This window comes from Athalia rosae, chromosome 6, assembly GCF_917208135.1.
Source record: "Athalia rosae chromosome 6, iyAthRosa1.1, whole genome shotgun sequence".
Classification (NCBI taxonomy): domain Eukaryota; kingdom Metazoa; phylum Arthropoda; class Insecta; order Hymenoptera; family Athaliidae; genus Athalia; species Athalia rosae.
The window spans coordinates 6,801,645-6,816,128 of record NC_064031.1 but is presented as its reverse complement, the minus strand read 5'-3'; the positions used below and the strand labels follow the sequence as shown (position 1 = coordinate 6,816,128).

At 44.6% G+C, this 14,484-nt stretch overlaps 2 protein-coding genes across 2 annotated transcripts; one reads left to right on the top strand and one right to left on the bottom strand.

Moving 5' to 3' along the window:
- Positions 1 to 1,200: 1,200 nt before the first annotated feature.
- On the bottom strand, positions 1,201 to 2,058 carry LOC125501372. The gene has a single exon (XM_048656884.1). The coding sequence runs from the start codon at positions 2,056 to 2,058 to the stop codon at positions 1,201 to 1,203; it is 858 nt and encodes a 285-aa protein (XP_048512841.1).
- A 3,785-nt stretch (positions 2,059 to 5,843) lies between these two features.
- Positions 5,844 to 7,035, top strand: LOC125501503. The gene is made up of 4 exons (XM_048657703.1): positions 5,844 to 5,964; positions 6,079 to 6,172; positions 6,251 to 6,473; positions 6,579 to 7,035. The coding sequence occupies exons 2-4, from the start codon at positions 6,118 to 6,120 to the stop codon at positions 6,610 to 6,612; spliced, it is 312 nt and encodes a 103-aa protein (XP_048513660.1). The 5' UTR covers positions 5,844 to 5,964; positions 6,079 to 6,117; the 3' UTR covers positions 6,613 to 7,035.
- The last annotated feature ends 7,449 nt before the right edge of the window (positions 7,036 to 14,484 follow it).

Sequence of the window (14,484 nt, the reverse complement as noted above, 5' to 3'; positions counted from 1 at the left end):
CTCGCAGCTGACCGCTGGTAGAGCAACCTCGTTCCCGGTTGGTGGCTGCCTTTTATACCCTAGATTTCGCCATCTTGAGCTGCGCCTTGCGCTGTGCGCATCTTCCGTTTGGCGCCCAGCCGCCCGCCACCCTCTGATGGCCTTTTTCTTGGCGGGACCGGAACCCTGATTGTCCCCATGTTATCCGGATCACGTGGGTCTTCATGTGATGCGTTACATTGCCCCCTTGATCGATCAGCTGGATCTTCGGTCATGGCTTAGTGATGGTGATGTAGCTGCATCGATCTTAAATGCCAGTTTTCTTTTTTTTTTGTTTATGGTGTGGCCGAGTTTAACCCTAGTGGATCGGTATAGTCGAAATTCCGAACATACCCTGGTGTCTTTGCTGCATCTTGATCTGGTTAGTCCAAACTACCGAACAGTTGTAGTAGCTTCATCTGGTGGCGGTGTTCTTTTCTTTCAGCCTGGCTGATTTCAGGGATCTCGAACGGCGTCAGTTTCCATGGTGCGTACGCTTCTCCTGGGTCTAGCTTGTCCTCTCTGTTATTGTTCAGATCGACTTTTGTGGGCTCAGGGATGCTGGCCGGCTGCTCCTCCTCATGACGTTTCGCGGCCAAGAACTTAACGGCATCCCAGATCTCGGTGAACGTAGTTGGAGCCCCCTCAATCTCAAGCCCATACCTCTCCGAAGCGGGGAGGTCCGTTCCCCTGGTAGTCGAGGGCCTGATTGACTGTGGCTGATAAATGGTAAGCCCACGCACTCTTTGTTTCTTCCTGGGGTTTGTGGATGTCCCCTGTCGCACCTTTCGGGTCTGGCTGGCTTGCCCTGCTTTATAACGCCCTTTTCCAGGAGCGAATGTCCCTCTGGGTGATAGCTGCCGACCGCTGCCCAGGTCCTGCAGTAGCTCCTCTTCTTCGAGGTCGACTTGGATCGCTTTGTCCTGTACGCTCGTATACCCATACATGATGATCACTGGCTGAGGCTCGTGATGAACTGACTGAATTCCTTGGTGCTCTGGTGCCTGGACCCCAGGTCTATCCCTACCTATACTTGACCCTATCACCTTATTTGTTTTCTCTATTAATTGTTTTCCTTCCCCCCTTTTTTTTTTGTTTTTGTTTTTTAGTTTCTCCTTCTCAGTTTGTCAACAACCTTTGTTTTTTTTAAACTCTTTAACCTATTCGATTTTCTCTGTGCTTCTAGGTTCCAGGTTCACCTGGTGGGATATACAGTTTAAACATATTGACATGAAACTTGCCCCTTTCGACCTGCGTCTCTGGGTGCTCGAGTACAAACGTTGCCTCTCCGACTTGTCTTGCTACTCGATATGGGCCCTCGTATAGTGCGAAGAACTTTGCCATTTTTTTTTCTTTTGTATCCGACACATTTAGTGCCCTGATTAAAACTAGGTCTCCTAACTCAAATTTCGCCATTTTATGCACTTGGTTGAACCTCTTTGCCCTGACCTTGCCTTTCCTCTCGATATTACTTCTCACCAATGTTAACTTTACCTCCGAATCTAGTTTGATCCTACTTGTTGTTACCCAGTTCTCCCAAAACCGGGTCGGTGCCGTATTTAACTGGATTTCAATGGGTGTGAACCCTGTGGTATCGTGGTGCACCTCGTTTATGCAGCTTTCTATGATTTCAACCCAATTCAGCCACGAGGTATGCTTATCGGTCAGGAATGTACGAAAAAACCTACCCAGCTCGCGGTTAACCCGCTCTACAATGTTTCCTTGCGGATGTCGGATCGAGGAGTAAATAGGTATTATTCCTTCCTTTGTCAGTTTACTTATCCAAGCCACTGAAGTGAACTGTGTGCCATGATCAAATTGCATTTTTTTAGGTTTACCGAGCTCAGGAATGTATTGGTCAAAAATGCAACGGATGGTGGACTGCGCGTTCGCCTTTTTCAGAGGATACAGCCTCACAAATTTACTAAACGCATCGATGGTGATGAGCAGCCACTTATAGTTACCCTTGCTCGCAGGCAGCGGGCCGAAGTAGTCGATGGAGACTAAGTCCCCGACGCCTTCTGGGATAATGCTTTGCATGTTCGCGTAGCTGTACCTATTTGGCACTTTGCACCGCTGGCATCGATCGCACCTGGCTATTTCTTGTCGGACCCTTCCCGGAGTACCTTGTAACATTTGTCCGCTCCTACATGCCCGTAAATCTGATGGCACTCTATGATAATTTTTCTGACCATCGTCTCGGGTAAGTAAGCGCGCATGCCGCCTCCTGGCTCTGTTCTATACAGCACCTCATCCCTGACGGTAAGCCCTTTGCACACTTTCTCTTTTAGCATGTCAATTAAGCTCCTGATCTTGCTGTCTTGTCTCTGTATTTGACTCAGTTGCCCTAAGTCTTCTTGTAACCCCGTGCTGACTTCTTTGGCCAGGGGCGTCCTGACACTAACGCGGTTTATTTCAGTTTTTTCAGGCGCCTCTACTGGCGGGTACCTACTCAGCACGTCGGCGACGATATTCTCCCCGCCTTTCACGTATTCGATCTCGAAGTCATAGTTCTGGATAAAAAGTATCCAGCGGCTTAGCCTTGAGCTAACCAGCTTGCACGATAGCATGAAGCTCAGCGCCTTGTGATCGGTCCTAATCGTTAGCTTCGCGCCTACTATGAACGTTCTGAACTTTTCCAACCCATAAACTATGGCCAGGAGTTCCTTTTCTGAGGTGAAGTAATTTAGCTCTGCCGACTTCATTGTCCGGCTCGCGAACCCTACCACGAGGTCCTCATCGCTGTCCGATTTTTGGTATAGGACTGCGCCGACTGCGTAATTGCTGGCGTCGCATTGTAAGTAATATCTTTTGTCCGGCCTTGGGTGGTGGATAATCATGGTGTCGCAAAACAGTTTCTTGACCTTGCTAAACGCGGATTCTAATTCTTCTGTCCATTTCCATCTAACCCCTTTTCTGGTTAATGCCAACAGCGGATACGTGGCTTCGGAATATCGCTCGGTAAACTTACTGTAATAGTTCGTGAGCCCTAAAAACCCTTTCAGCTGCTTCACACTGCTTGGTCTGGGAAACTCCGCTATTGCCCGGATTTTATCCCGCTGCGGTTTTATCCCGTTGCGAGTGATTACGTGGCCCAAAAAATCTATTTCTCTCCGGAAAAACTCAGACTTTTTGAAATTGATCGTCAGATTATATTTCCTACATACGTCGAACAACCGCCTCAGGTGAGATACATGTGCCTCTACGCTCTCTGATACGCATAATATGTCGTCGACGAAATTAATCGTGAACTGCTCTGTTTCTTTCAGGATCAAGTCCAACGCCCTGATGAGGCTCGCTAAACTCGTACTTAGCCCATATGGGGTAACGGTGAACTGGTACGTCCTCCCTTCGTACATGAACGCGGTGTACTTCCTAGATTCCGGGTGCAACGGCACCTGCCAAAAACTTGCGGTGAGGTCCAAGCTCGACATTACTGAGGCATTGCCACACTTCTGAAATAAAACCTCGGTCGATTGAGCACAATCCCGGTCTGGTACAATCAATCTGTTAATAAACCTAGCATCTAAAACTAATCTGATATCTCCGTTTTTCTTTACCACCACCACCAGCGGGTTTATGTATTCGCTAAATGATCTTTCAATGACCCCGATGCCCATCATTTTATCTATTTCTTTTCTGACTTTCTCTCTATGCATCAACGGGATAGGATACGACCTCTTTAAGAAAGGCCTATCTTCATAAATTTGTATTTGATGTTCGTAGACCGACACCCGGCCCGGAATCTTGGAAAAAATCTCCCCATACTCTTGGAGGATCTTCACAAACGCCTTCTTTCGAATCTGCTTCAACCCCTGACACCCTGCGACCTTTTCGCTAATTTCCTCATTGGTCACATGGCAATCCCCCAGCTCTGCCGTACAGCTTTCCCTCTGGACTGGCTTTACGCGGTCCGGTAAGCTCACCTCCCGTTCAACCCCACTCGTTGGGAGGCTATCTGGCGCTAGCAGGACATGTTCTGTTTCGAAATCTATCTGAATCTTTATTGAGTTACTTTTTAAATCTAAGTCGGCTCGCCATCTGTGTAATGTGTCAACCCCGATAATAAATTCCCTGCGCATTGTTGGGATTATAATACAGCAAATATGGTCTTTGACCTTACCTATCTCAATCCGAACGAAAACCTGCTCTTTTATTCTGACTGGATTTTTCCCCGCAACACCAAGTATTTGTAAGTTTACCACCGGGAGCCTCTCGCATTCTCGCAAATTATCTTTATTCCTCAAATACCACCCTTCTGAGATGCAGGTGACCTGGCTGCCGGTGTCGATTAACCCCCGTACCGGGATCCCTTGAATGCTACATTTTATCTCCGGGCATTGGTTGTCCCGGTTTTCTAATTTGCTTTCATCTTCAAACAAGAATTCCGCGGGATCCTCAAAAATCCCGGCCTCCCCTTGTTCGTATTGTAATTTTGCCGCATCTATTTCTAGTTGGCGCTGCGGCTCTATCGACCGCGGCAGATTGCTCGCAGCGCCCCTTAGTTTTCCGACGGGTCAACATTTTCGATTTGTTGATCGATTTCCCCCTCGATCACTTCATTTATTCGCGCAGACCTCCAACTCGCTTGTTTATTTTCGTGGCTCTGATTTTGGTTATGTTGCGGCCGGTTATCCCGAGGGCCGGACGCGTTACCGGTTTCCCATGCCTGGCTCGATCTTGCCGGATTAGGGTTAGTCCGCCACGGGGTCGGTGGATTGTGTTTTTGCCGATTATCGTCGGCCTGTCTATGGGAGTGAGTGGCTGGCCGTTGTGGGTTGTGATAACTACTGGTATACGACTTTGGCGCGTTGGACCGGCCACCAAATTGCATCTCGTCAAGAAAAGCCAGGAACGGATCGATTTCGCGAATACTACGGGCCTTCGCCGATTCTACTACATGTTCCTCGAAATGCCGGATTAGGTTTCGAACAATTTCGTGCTCCTGCATCGGAGGGTCCAACCCGGAGGCCGCCGCAAACTTCCGATTCGCATACTCCGACCACGCTACCTTCGAATCGTACGTGTAATATCCAAATTCGATATCCCTCCTGATTTCCCGCTGGGTTTCTTCACCCCAGAACCTACCAAGGAATTTAGCTTTAAACTCGTCCCATGACCCGACGCCATCACGCCGCGCAATCCACCAGTCCTTTGCGTCGCTGCTAAGGCTTTGTCCTACCAGTCTCAAACTCAATTCTTCATCGACCCCCAAAATGTCAAAATATTCCTCTATTTCCCGAAGATAATTTGTCGGTTTTTCCCATCCCTTACCATGGTAAGTCGGCATTTTTATCTGCTTTGAAATAACGTTGAAATTGTTTGCCTCTGAGACCGGCCCTATTGGTCGTCTTTGCAATCGTCTCACGTCGGCTTCAACTCCTATCCTGAGCGTCTCATGCTTGTGCTCTAACTCTTTCAACCGGTCATCCTGAATACGATGACTCTCGTTGATTTTACTTTTTAACAACTCGAAGTTTCCTGTGATCTCACTTCGCAATGTTCTTTCAGATCCTATTGACCTGGCTTGGATATTGGCTATGTCGGCATCCCATTTCTCTTCAATGGCTTGGACCCGAGTCTCGACCTGATCAACCCTACGGCTACCTGAGCTGGTGCTCTCGTCGATTTTCTTTTTTAATGATGCTTCCGTCTTGGCAAGTGCCTCTATGTTAGTTAAATGCAATTGGTGCATGGTCCGCTCCACCTGCTCTATCTGTTTCGCTCACCTTTTATCTATTCTTTCAGTAATCTTCCTGAGATTCTCTACTGAATGCAAAAGGGTGGCTAAGGCCCCGTCTGGGCTCATCAGGGCACCTATGCTCATCAGACTAGTGTCTGTTAAATCGGATGTCTCTTTATCAACGAATCCGGTGTCACCAGAAATCCCGTCGTGTCCCACCGAGTGGTTTGGACTCATGTTATTCTTGTCGGCCATTGTGATAGGTATTGGTCCGATAACTGGCTCTCAACTCCCCTGGTTGAATCTATTCCCCCAAGCTGAATGTAAGTTTCCCAAGTCGATTTATGAATCTAATTCTGACCCTTGCAAACCCCAAGATTAACTACAACTGAAAAGAGCCCCACGTTGGGCGCCAAATGCAACTTTCCGGGACGTTCCCTAAGCGGAGCTTGTGGGACACGGCCGGTAGTGGTGGGTTTTTTGCACTACTTATTTAACTTACGGCCCCTTCTTGTGTAATCAACGTCTCGTGGGCTGGGATGTGGGCAGGATACGGACTCGGATCCGATACTGGACCAGAGCCGCGTCGGGGGAACCAGACCCGGGTCAACTCACAGTTGGACCAAGGCTGTCTGTGGAGATGTGGGCAGATTGGGCCGAATGGCTGCCGAACTCGGATGGAAACGATGCTCCACCAGAGTCGTATAGCCCCTCCAGAGCAGGGAGCACTTATGCACTCCGTGCCTGTCTATTCAGACTCGGGTGGGGAACGGTGAGCACAAGATCAGATACGGATTGCAATTATAGCTCAACCAGTACTGCCTGTTGTACGCCTCGCCCCACCAAAGCTGGCTCTAAGGACTGAACTTTGTTACAGGGTGAAAAGAAAACCAAAAACAGCGGCCAAATAGAATGATCAAACAAAGAAAAATCAAAACAATTACTATTTAAAGAAAAAACAAGAAGTCTGATGACACTGGTTTTTACAAAAGTGTTCTCTTTGGCAAATTTGTACCGATTGTACGGCGGAAACTAAACGAAAATTATTAATTAAATTCTTAATCTGCCCTGAGCTAACTTATTTAACTATCTTTACTATTTAAGCGGCCTTTGCCAATACTTTAAGATGTGTGGGTGATAACCCCGAATTGATATCGCGGTGCTAACAAACAAAAGGTTGTTGGCGCGATGCCGTAATGAAATAAGGTTATCTGAGAGATTGGTTCGCTAGCTAATTTGAACGGTGAAGTTGCGCCGGTGTCGACTCGCAGCTGACCGCTGGTAGAGCAACCTCGTTCCCGGTTGGTGGCTGCCTTTTATACCCTAGATTTCGCCATCTCGAGCTGCGCCTTGCGCTGTGCGCATCTTCCGTTTGGCGCCCAGCCGCCCGCCGCCCTCTGATGGCCTTTTTCTTGGCGGGACCGGAACCCTGATTGTCCCCATGTTATCCGGATCACGTGGGTCTTCATGTGATGCGCTACACTATACTTGCGTGAACGCCTTGATTTCCGACGGCTTAAGTTCAAAGTTATTTAGGGCACGTGCGAATGTTCTCGCGAATATATCCCAACTACATCCTGAGACACGAAGACATATCGTAAAGATAAACGCAGCATCCAACATCTGGAATTTAGCGTCATATTTGCTGCACCAAGATCCGAGCTGCGTAGAAACATCATTGTGCTGCAAATGTGTTCGTTCAAGGGAACGTACAAAGGTCGTGCTGAACACCAACTACGATATCCTCACGCAGCAAGGAGTTGTAAGTATTTTGGAAGCCCTGAAAGAAGGTTCGCATGCGCCTCAAAAATGCTGTGGAGTCACACCCACCGTGAAGTACCTGTATGGAAAGCACCTGTTGATCGAAACCGACTGCGGTACAGGTAGAAAAGATCGTCTCCACGATTTTCCAGCACGATTGTCTATGGGGAAAGATCGAAACTACAGTCTCGCTGGAGTCGTGGGTTATGAAGGGGGTAGAGAATTGACGTCCGTGGGTCATTACACCGCCTACGTGAAGACAGCTCGCTGGTTGCATTACGACGATGACCATAAAAAACCAAAATACACTATAGTTAGCGCTGATGAACGAGTTGAAGTTGTTCTTTGTATTTATGCCCTGTCGTAAAATGAGAAAAAAAAGTATAAGAGATATGATAATACTTATCAAAAAATATATAACATAACAACATGAATGAAAAACGTACATTGAGTATATGAGAAGAATATACATACCAACCATATTGAGATCATTTACAATTAAATATAAAATTACCATGATTAAAAATTAAGTAAGAAAAACGGAAAAATTAAAAAAAAAAAAACGGAAAAATCAGAAAAAAACAAAAAAAAAAGGGAAAAAAAATATATATTACGTCGGTACGATGTTTACCGGCGTTATTATTTAGGTTCGTTTCTCGTTTTACGTAACTAAATACAACTGTAGGGAATGTAATGGTCGTGAAAGATGATTTGATGATCGAAGACGATAGTTTAATGATTAAAAGGTACCAAGTTCGAAGGAACGAGTTGACTTGGTGCGTTGTGCAAGTGCTTGCTGGATTAGTTACGAGTAAACCGTGCGTCTGAGAGGAATTCGTCAGAGGAGATAGTTATAACTGATGCGTAGCACAATGCAGCACAACCGAGAAGTTTTTACTTTTCCAAAATTTTCGGTTTTTTGAGTTTCGAATCTGAAAGGAATCGGTGAAATATGCGTCTGAGAGGAATCCGTCAGAGGAGATAGTTAGAACTGATGCGTAGCACAATGCAGCACAACCGAGAAGTTTTTACTTTTCCAAAATTCTCGGTTTTTTGAGTTTCGAATCTGAAAGGAATCGGTGAAATATGCGTCTGAGAGGAATCCGTCAGAGGAGATAGTTATAACTGATGCGTAGCACAATGCAGCACAACCGAGAAGTTTTTACTTTTCCAAAATTTTCGGTTTTTTGAGTTTCGAATCTGAAAGGAATCGGTGAAATATGCGTCTGAGAGGAATCCGTCAGAGGAGATAGTTAGAACTGATGCGTAGCACAATGCAGCACAACCGAGAAGTTTTTACTTTTCCAAAATTCTCGGTTTTTTGAGTTTCGAATCTGAAAGGAATCGGTGAAATATGCGTCTGAGAGGAATCCGTCAGAGGAGATAGTTATAACTGATGCGTAGCACAATGCAGCACAACCGAGAAGTTTTTACTTTTCCAAAATTTTCGGTTTTTTGAGTTTCGAATCTGAAAGGAATCGGTGAAATATGCGTCTGAGAGGAATTCGTCAGAGGAGATAGTTATAACTGATGCGTAGCACAATGCAGCACAACCGAGAAGTTTCTACTTTTTCAAAATTTTCAGTTTTTTGAGTTTCGAATATGAAAAAAATCGGTGAACCATGCGTCTTAGCGAAATTCGATAAGAGAGATAGTTGTTACTAATGCATAGTACAATGTAGCACAATCGAAAGATTGTTCGTTTCAGAGGTCCTTCTCCTCCATCGAGTTACACGGGAAATTCAAGTTCGATTGCGTGTATCGGACGAACCAATGGTCAGAAAAATATTGTGTCATCGGCACAACGCAGCACAAAGTTGAACACGTACGATGCTCAAAAAAAAATTCGGAAATTCAAAAATGGCGGTGCTGACAAATTTTCAAAATTTGTTGATTGCCAGAGATCGGCAAGTCCACGAAAGTTTTGGCTTGCGGCACAACGTTGTACAAGGACACACGAGTCTGGCACAACATCGAATTTTGAACAAAAACAAAATGGCGGTGCTGGGGCAAAAAGTTTGTTTTGCGTTTTCTTGCGTTGTTCTTTGAGATTCTGAAATAATGTTTGCGGCACAGTGTGGCACAACTGTGGCACAATGCAGCACAACTCTTGGATTTTTCAAATTCCAAAATGGCGGTGCCAAGTTCACACACATTCAAATCATTTTTGTCAAGCTGCAGTTTCTGCAGGAATAATTGTCTGACCGTAAAGAACGTAATTTTTGGGTGAGACTGGAAATTAAAAAATAAAAGTGAATATTGGGTCTATTGTCGCAGTGGTATGTTTGATCTTACTCTGTGGCCCTAATGTATCCAATTATCACGGGTGTTACATAATTCTTGGATAAAGATTTTTCCGAAAGGTACACGGCTTTTGGTTTAAGGCTGTCACGTTTCTCCCATTGTCCAGTGACCCTACGACAATAAGCTAGATAATGCCCTATGCCTTCTGGGATTTGTGGTGGAATGAAATGGATGAGTCGATTAAATTATATTCTGCATCTTCCACGGTCAACGTAGAAGGTATTTCCAAAAGCGAAACACCCTTTACTGCTTCCCTACCGCCAAGCTGCATAGGAAGTCCATACAAAAAAGGATGTTCCGTGTCAATGAACAAATGGTTTTGAAATCCTTTTTTCAGGGACGCCGTTGATATTCTGCAAGATTTGCAGTAAATGTTTGGTTTCGCCAAACATGAAGCATCAATGCTTTCTTGAAGACCTGCTATCAAGCCCCTGACGAGAATAGGATTAGTGTCAATTTGCAATACTGCAACATTTTTCTTTACCTGCGTTTTACATGATCGACAATCAATTACGTTTATCGCACTCGGAAATTCATTCAATAATTTTTCCAAAAAGTTGCAAATATTTGCATGACAATCAATGGTGTTCTTTTGTGTATTGAACAAAGTCGATAACAAAAGTGTTCTCTCAACATACCACGTTTTACTCAGACCATTTGTAACATAATCTGCAACTAATCTGCTGAACAACAAATGCCCATATTCATTCTCCACTATGGTCTTATAACGCGAAGAATCAGAACGACCAGTAGCCACAAGCTCCGTTATGGAATCAAGTGGACAGGTGTAATTCACCCTGATTCTTTCATTGTCTATCTGAACTGATGAGCCATTCTGGATGTTGTCATCTTTACGCCTTCTTAACGGTCGATTGTGGATGAGATTTATATCGGGATGTGGCCGAAGATATTTTCCACGCTTAGGCAGAGGACTTGATGTTTCGTCATTAGAGTATGTAGCTTTCAATTTGTTCTTTCCCCGCCAGTTTTCTTGTTCATTCAAGTGGGTAGTTTCCGGTTGGTATATGAACGTCCGCTCTGAGATAGTCTTTTCCAAGCTCGTGTCATTGACGGGACTGGTGTTCAGTGTCACAGGGCTTGTCAACTTTAGACTCCGTTGCACTCGGACTGATTCGATATCGTCTTTCACCCCAGATTGAATAGGAATCGTAATATTTTCTGAGTTGTCCATTGCGGAGATCAATGAGCTATCGTTACGTTGGCTCAACTTAGTGTTATGGGCTGCCCGTTCCAATTTGCAGATTCCCATGATTGAACGCATGTGCTTTATCAAGAACTTATCAACGCGGATTGGCTTACCATCATCGCTTAAGATATTATTTTTCAAAATATTAAAATATGATTCGGATCTTGCAGAGGTAGCAACATCATATTTTGTGTTACTGACTGTCAACATAACATTAGTCCAAATAGGATAGAACTGACAGAGTCGCAAGAATGATTTTACAAAATCTGGTAGATAATATGGATTGGGACGTTCAAATTTCTGTGATGCAATCGCTATATCTTCCGCATTTCTTTTGATAACATTAAAATTGGGTAATTCCGTTTCGGATTCATCTTCAAGGTGTTCGAAATTACCAACCGAGCAACTATCAACTATATTTGATTTTTCTTCATGGACAGAAAAAGTGCGGATAGAATTGAGAAGAAAAGTTTGCTGCTCCGCGCATTCGGATTCTGTATCATCGGCTTCGCACATTGCAGTGATAAGCACAGCAGAAACCAATTTTTCGAATTCGGCACGACTTACACATGTGCTCATTAAGCCGACACAACGAACATAGAAATCTTTGATTTTAGAAAGTTTTCCGCCGAAACATTTCCATCGCGTGACAAGCTTAATTGTATGAGCAATGTCAATACGCAAGAAACAAGGCGGAATACAGTTTGATTTCATTGCAGTATCCGAGAGACACCGAATACAGGTTCGAATGTATGATTTCACACTGCATTCATTGAAAGCTAAGCAAACACCGTTCAACAGCGCCAACGAGAAATCTGTCACAATTTCTTTTGGGAATTTAACGCCACATCGAATCCACTCCTTGATCCAGTAGCAAATGATATTTGTATCATGCTTTTCGGAAAGCATTTGAAACATTGGGAAGATTCCAGATTGACCCTGAATAACCACCTGATACAAGAATATAGCTCCGGAAGTTGCATTGGGTCGCTGTATCTGTTTAACGAGGGATCCAGTCGCATCTATAGATAAAAGTACCTTACTTTTGATGATAGTCTGGTATAATTCTAATTGCTCTTCGGACCAATACATGCAATAGAATTTGTCCAGCGATATTTCTCGGATTACTCCAGGGAATTCTGCATTGTATTTGAGTATTTGCAAAGACTTAACTAAGTCATGAATTGTATTCAAACCCAACTCCTTATCTTTGCCAACTTGTCTCGCTTTTCGTAATACATCATTCCTATAAAGATGAGGTGGTTCGTCATCACCGTACTCCATTGTCTTTGTTGCATCAATGCGCCATGCCGAAGCCTTTCGATGTTTTAATTCCCCTTCTATCGCCTCTCGTGCAATACCTTTCAGTTGACGCTTATTAGTATGAGGCACGCTTCTAGTATCAGAAGTTTTAATAACAATTTTCACGTTCTGACCGACCAATGGTTTTTCAAGACAATGACCATCGAAAAGTGAGCCACATTCATTGCATTTTCCAGAAATTTTAAGATAAATGCTACCACGTTCATAAACTTTCGCTCGTTTGAAAGAGTAAGCACAGGGACTTTTGTTTTTTTCCAACACAGATTGTGTAATTTCTCAGTCCATCCTTGCTGAAGTACGCTGTACCTTCGTCTGTTTCCGTAATAGCCACGATCTTTGTATAAAACATTTTTTGGCTTTATATTTTCCCAGGTTTTCGGGTCGATATCAACATGGTACAATAGTTCAGGGCACCGTCGATTTTGATTTTCAAACTCCTCGTTAAAGTTACTTTTTCTACTTTCGAAGGAAGTTTCTGCTACACTATCCTCAATCGAATTTGTTGTCAAAACGGAAATAGACATTCCGCGTTTTTTTTTTAATTTTTGTTAGAATATCGCCCCGATTCTGTTTTATTCGTAGGTAAAGATTATCTACACTAAGCACAACAATTAGCGGGCCACCCTGTTTTTGCTCCGAAAAACGTCCAATTTCAGAAACTCATAACTGCTCGAAAAATTGAGGTAGAGAGTTGTAAAAAAAAGTATTTTGAAGCGTGAAGCTTCACCTTTCAGATCCCACAAGTCGATTTGAATTGCGTTTTTGCGTCCACTAGTTGTACTCTCCTGATTCAATTCATGTCGAAAACGTCAAGTGAACTTTTGACTTTGAGAAGGTGCACCGAGTGTCTCAGTCGGTAGATTTCAATTTTTTTGATGTCATTTCGAAGGTTGAAGTGTTCCCTTGAAAACACGTCCCTTAAATTTTTCGTACGATTTTTTTTGCATGAGTTATGCGACTCTGAAGCAGTTATTGTCCATAAATCTTTGATCGAATACCCTGACCGACCCAGTTATCGTATCGAAGTTTTTCAAAAACGAATTTGCAGCTCAAAACTTTGACTTTACGAAACCCTATCGCAGTATTTCCTCATCTGAATTTTCGAAGCTCTGTTACCTTCCGTGTGCACCCCTGCGCATCTCCGTGTGAAAGCTTGAAGTTTGACCCCTTGTAGGTCACGTAAAAATGGCGGGATGGGTGGCCCGTGATACCAAGTTCAAGCTTGAACTGTCCCCTATAAAATGCGCACTTTTTTTTTTTTTTATCTTTTTTTTCCATCGCGTTATTCAACTCAGAACGCCAACAGAAGATTTAACCATTACCTCCGGCATTAGCATTACCCAAGGTGTACCACGTGGAGGTTGCTCGGTAGGATTTACACCTCAAAACCTTACCTCGTGTGTAAGTGTGCATGCATTTCGTGCGTACCAGAGATCAGGACCCCATAGTTCGTCAATTCTACGGTATTTTGTGACTCCAAACCCTCTCTGGTACGTGTATGAGCGATTTGCTCGTGGCTGTGTCTCTATTTGCTTGCGTGTGTGTGTATGTCAGTGTTTGACTAAAATCTCGTGTTACCGCCTCTTTGCCTCATAACTTCGCGGCATCTCTCGTGCATGTTGATGCAATTGCGGATTCGATATTGTGGTATATCCCGCCAAATTTCGCGCAGCGCTTGACCCAACTCCGCGAGATTCGCCGGCTGCACATGGCGTTGTCTAAGTCGTCGTCCAACAATGTCCCAGACGTGTTCGATTGGGTTTAGGTCCGGACTAACCGCTGGGTGGTTCAGGAGAGAGATGTCGTTTTCTAAGAAGAACCGAGTAGTGATTCTCGCGGTATGTGATCGTGCGTTGTCTTGCATAAAAACAAAATTTCTGCCGTATTGCAACCGCATCGGGAGAACATGCGGCTCCAGAACCTCTGCGATATACCGCTGAGCAGTCATCGACGGAGATCCAATCACGACTAACTCGGTGCGGCCATGGGTTGAAATCGCACCCCAAACCATCACCGAGCCACCGCCATACGCGTGAACCGGCACTATACAATCCGGTCGGTAGCGTTCTCCTTCGCGGCGCCAAACGCGTACACGACCGTCATTCCCATAAAGGGTGAACCTCAATTCATCGCTGAACCACACACGGTTCCATTGTCTTTGCCGCCACCGTATGTATCGGCGGGCATA

What these genes read in the sequence shown, in the direction of transcription:
- LOC125501372 (XM_048656884.1), bottom strand. Translation starts at nt 2,058, where the DNA reads ATGCAAAGCATTATCCCAGAAGGCGTCGGGGACTTAGTCTCCATCGAC.
- LOC125501503 (XM_048657703.1), top strand. Translation starts at nt 6,118, where the DNA reads ATGCAACTTTCCGGGACGTTCCCTAAGCGGAGCTTGTGGGACACGGCC. An exon ending in GTGGGACACGGCCGGTAGTG is followed by an intron (nt 6,173 to 6,250) that starts GTGGGTTTTTTG and finishes GGATGTGGGCAG; the next exon opens with GATACGGACTCGGATCCGAT. An exon ending in TCAGACTCGGGTGGGGAACG is followed by an intron (nt 6,474 to 6,578) that starts GTGAGCACAAGA and finishes ACTTTGTTACAG; the next exon opens with GGTGAAAAGAAAACCAAAAA.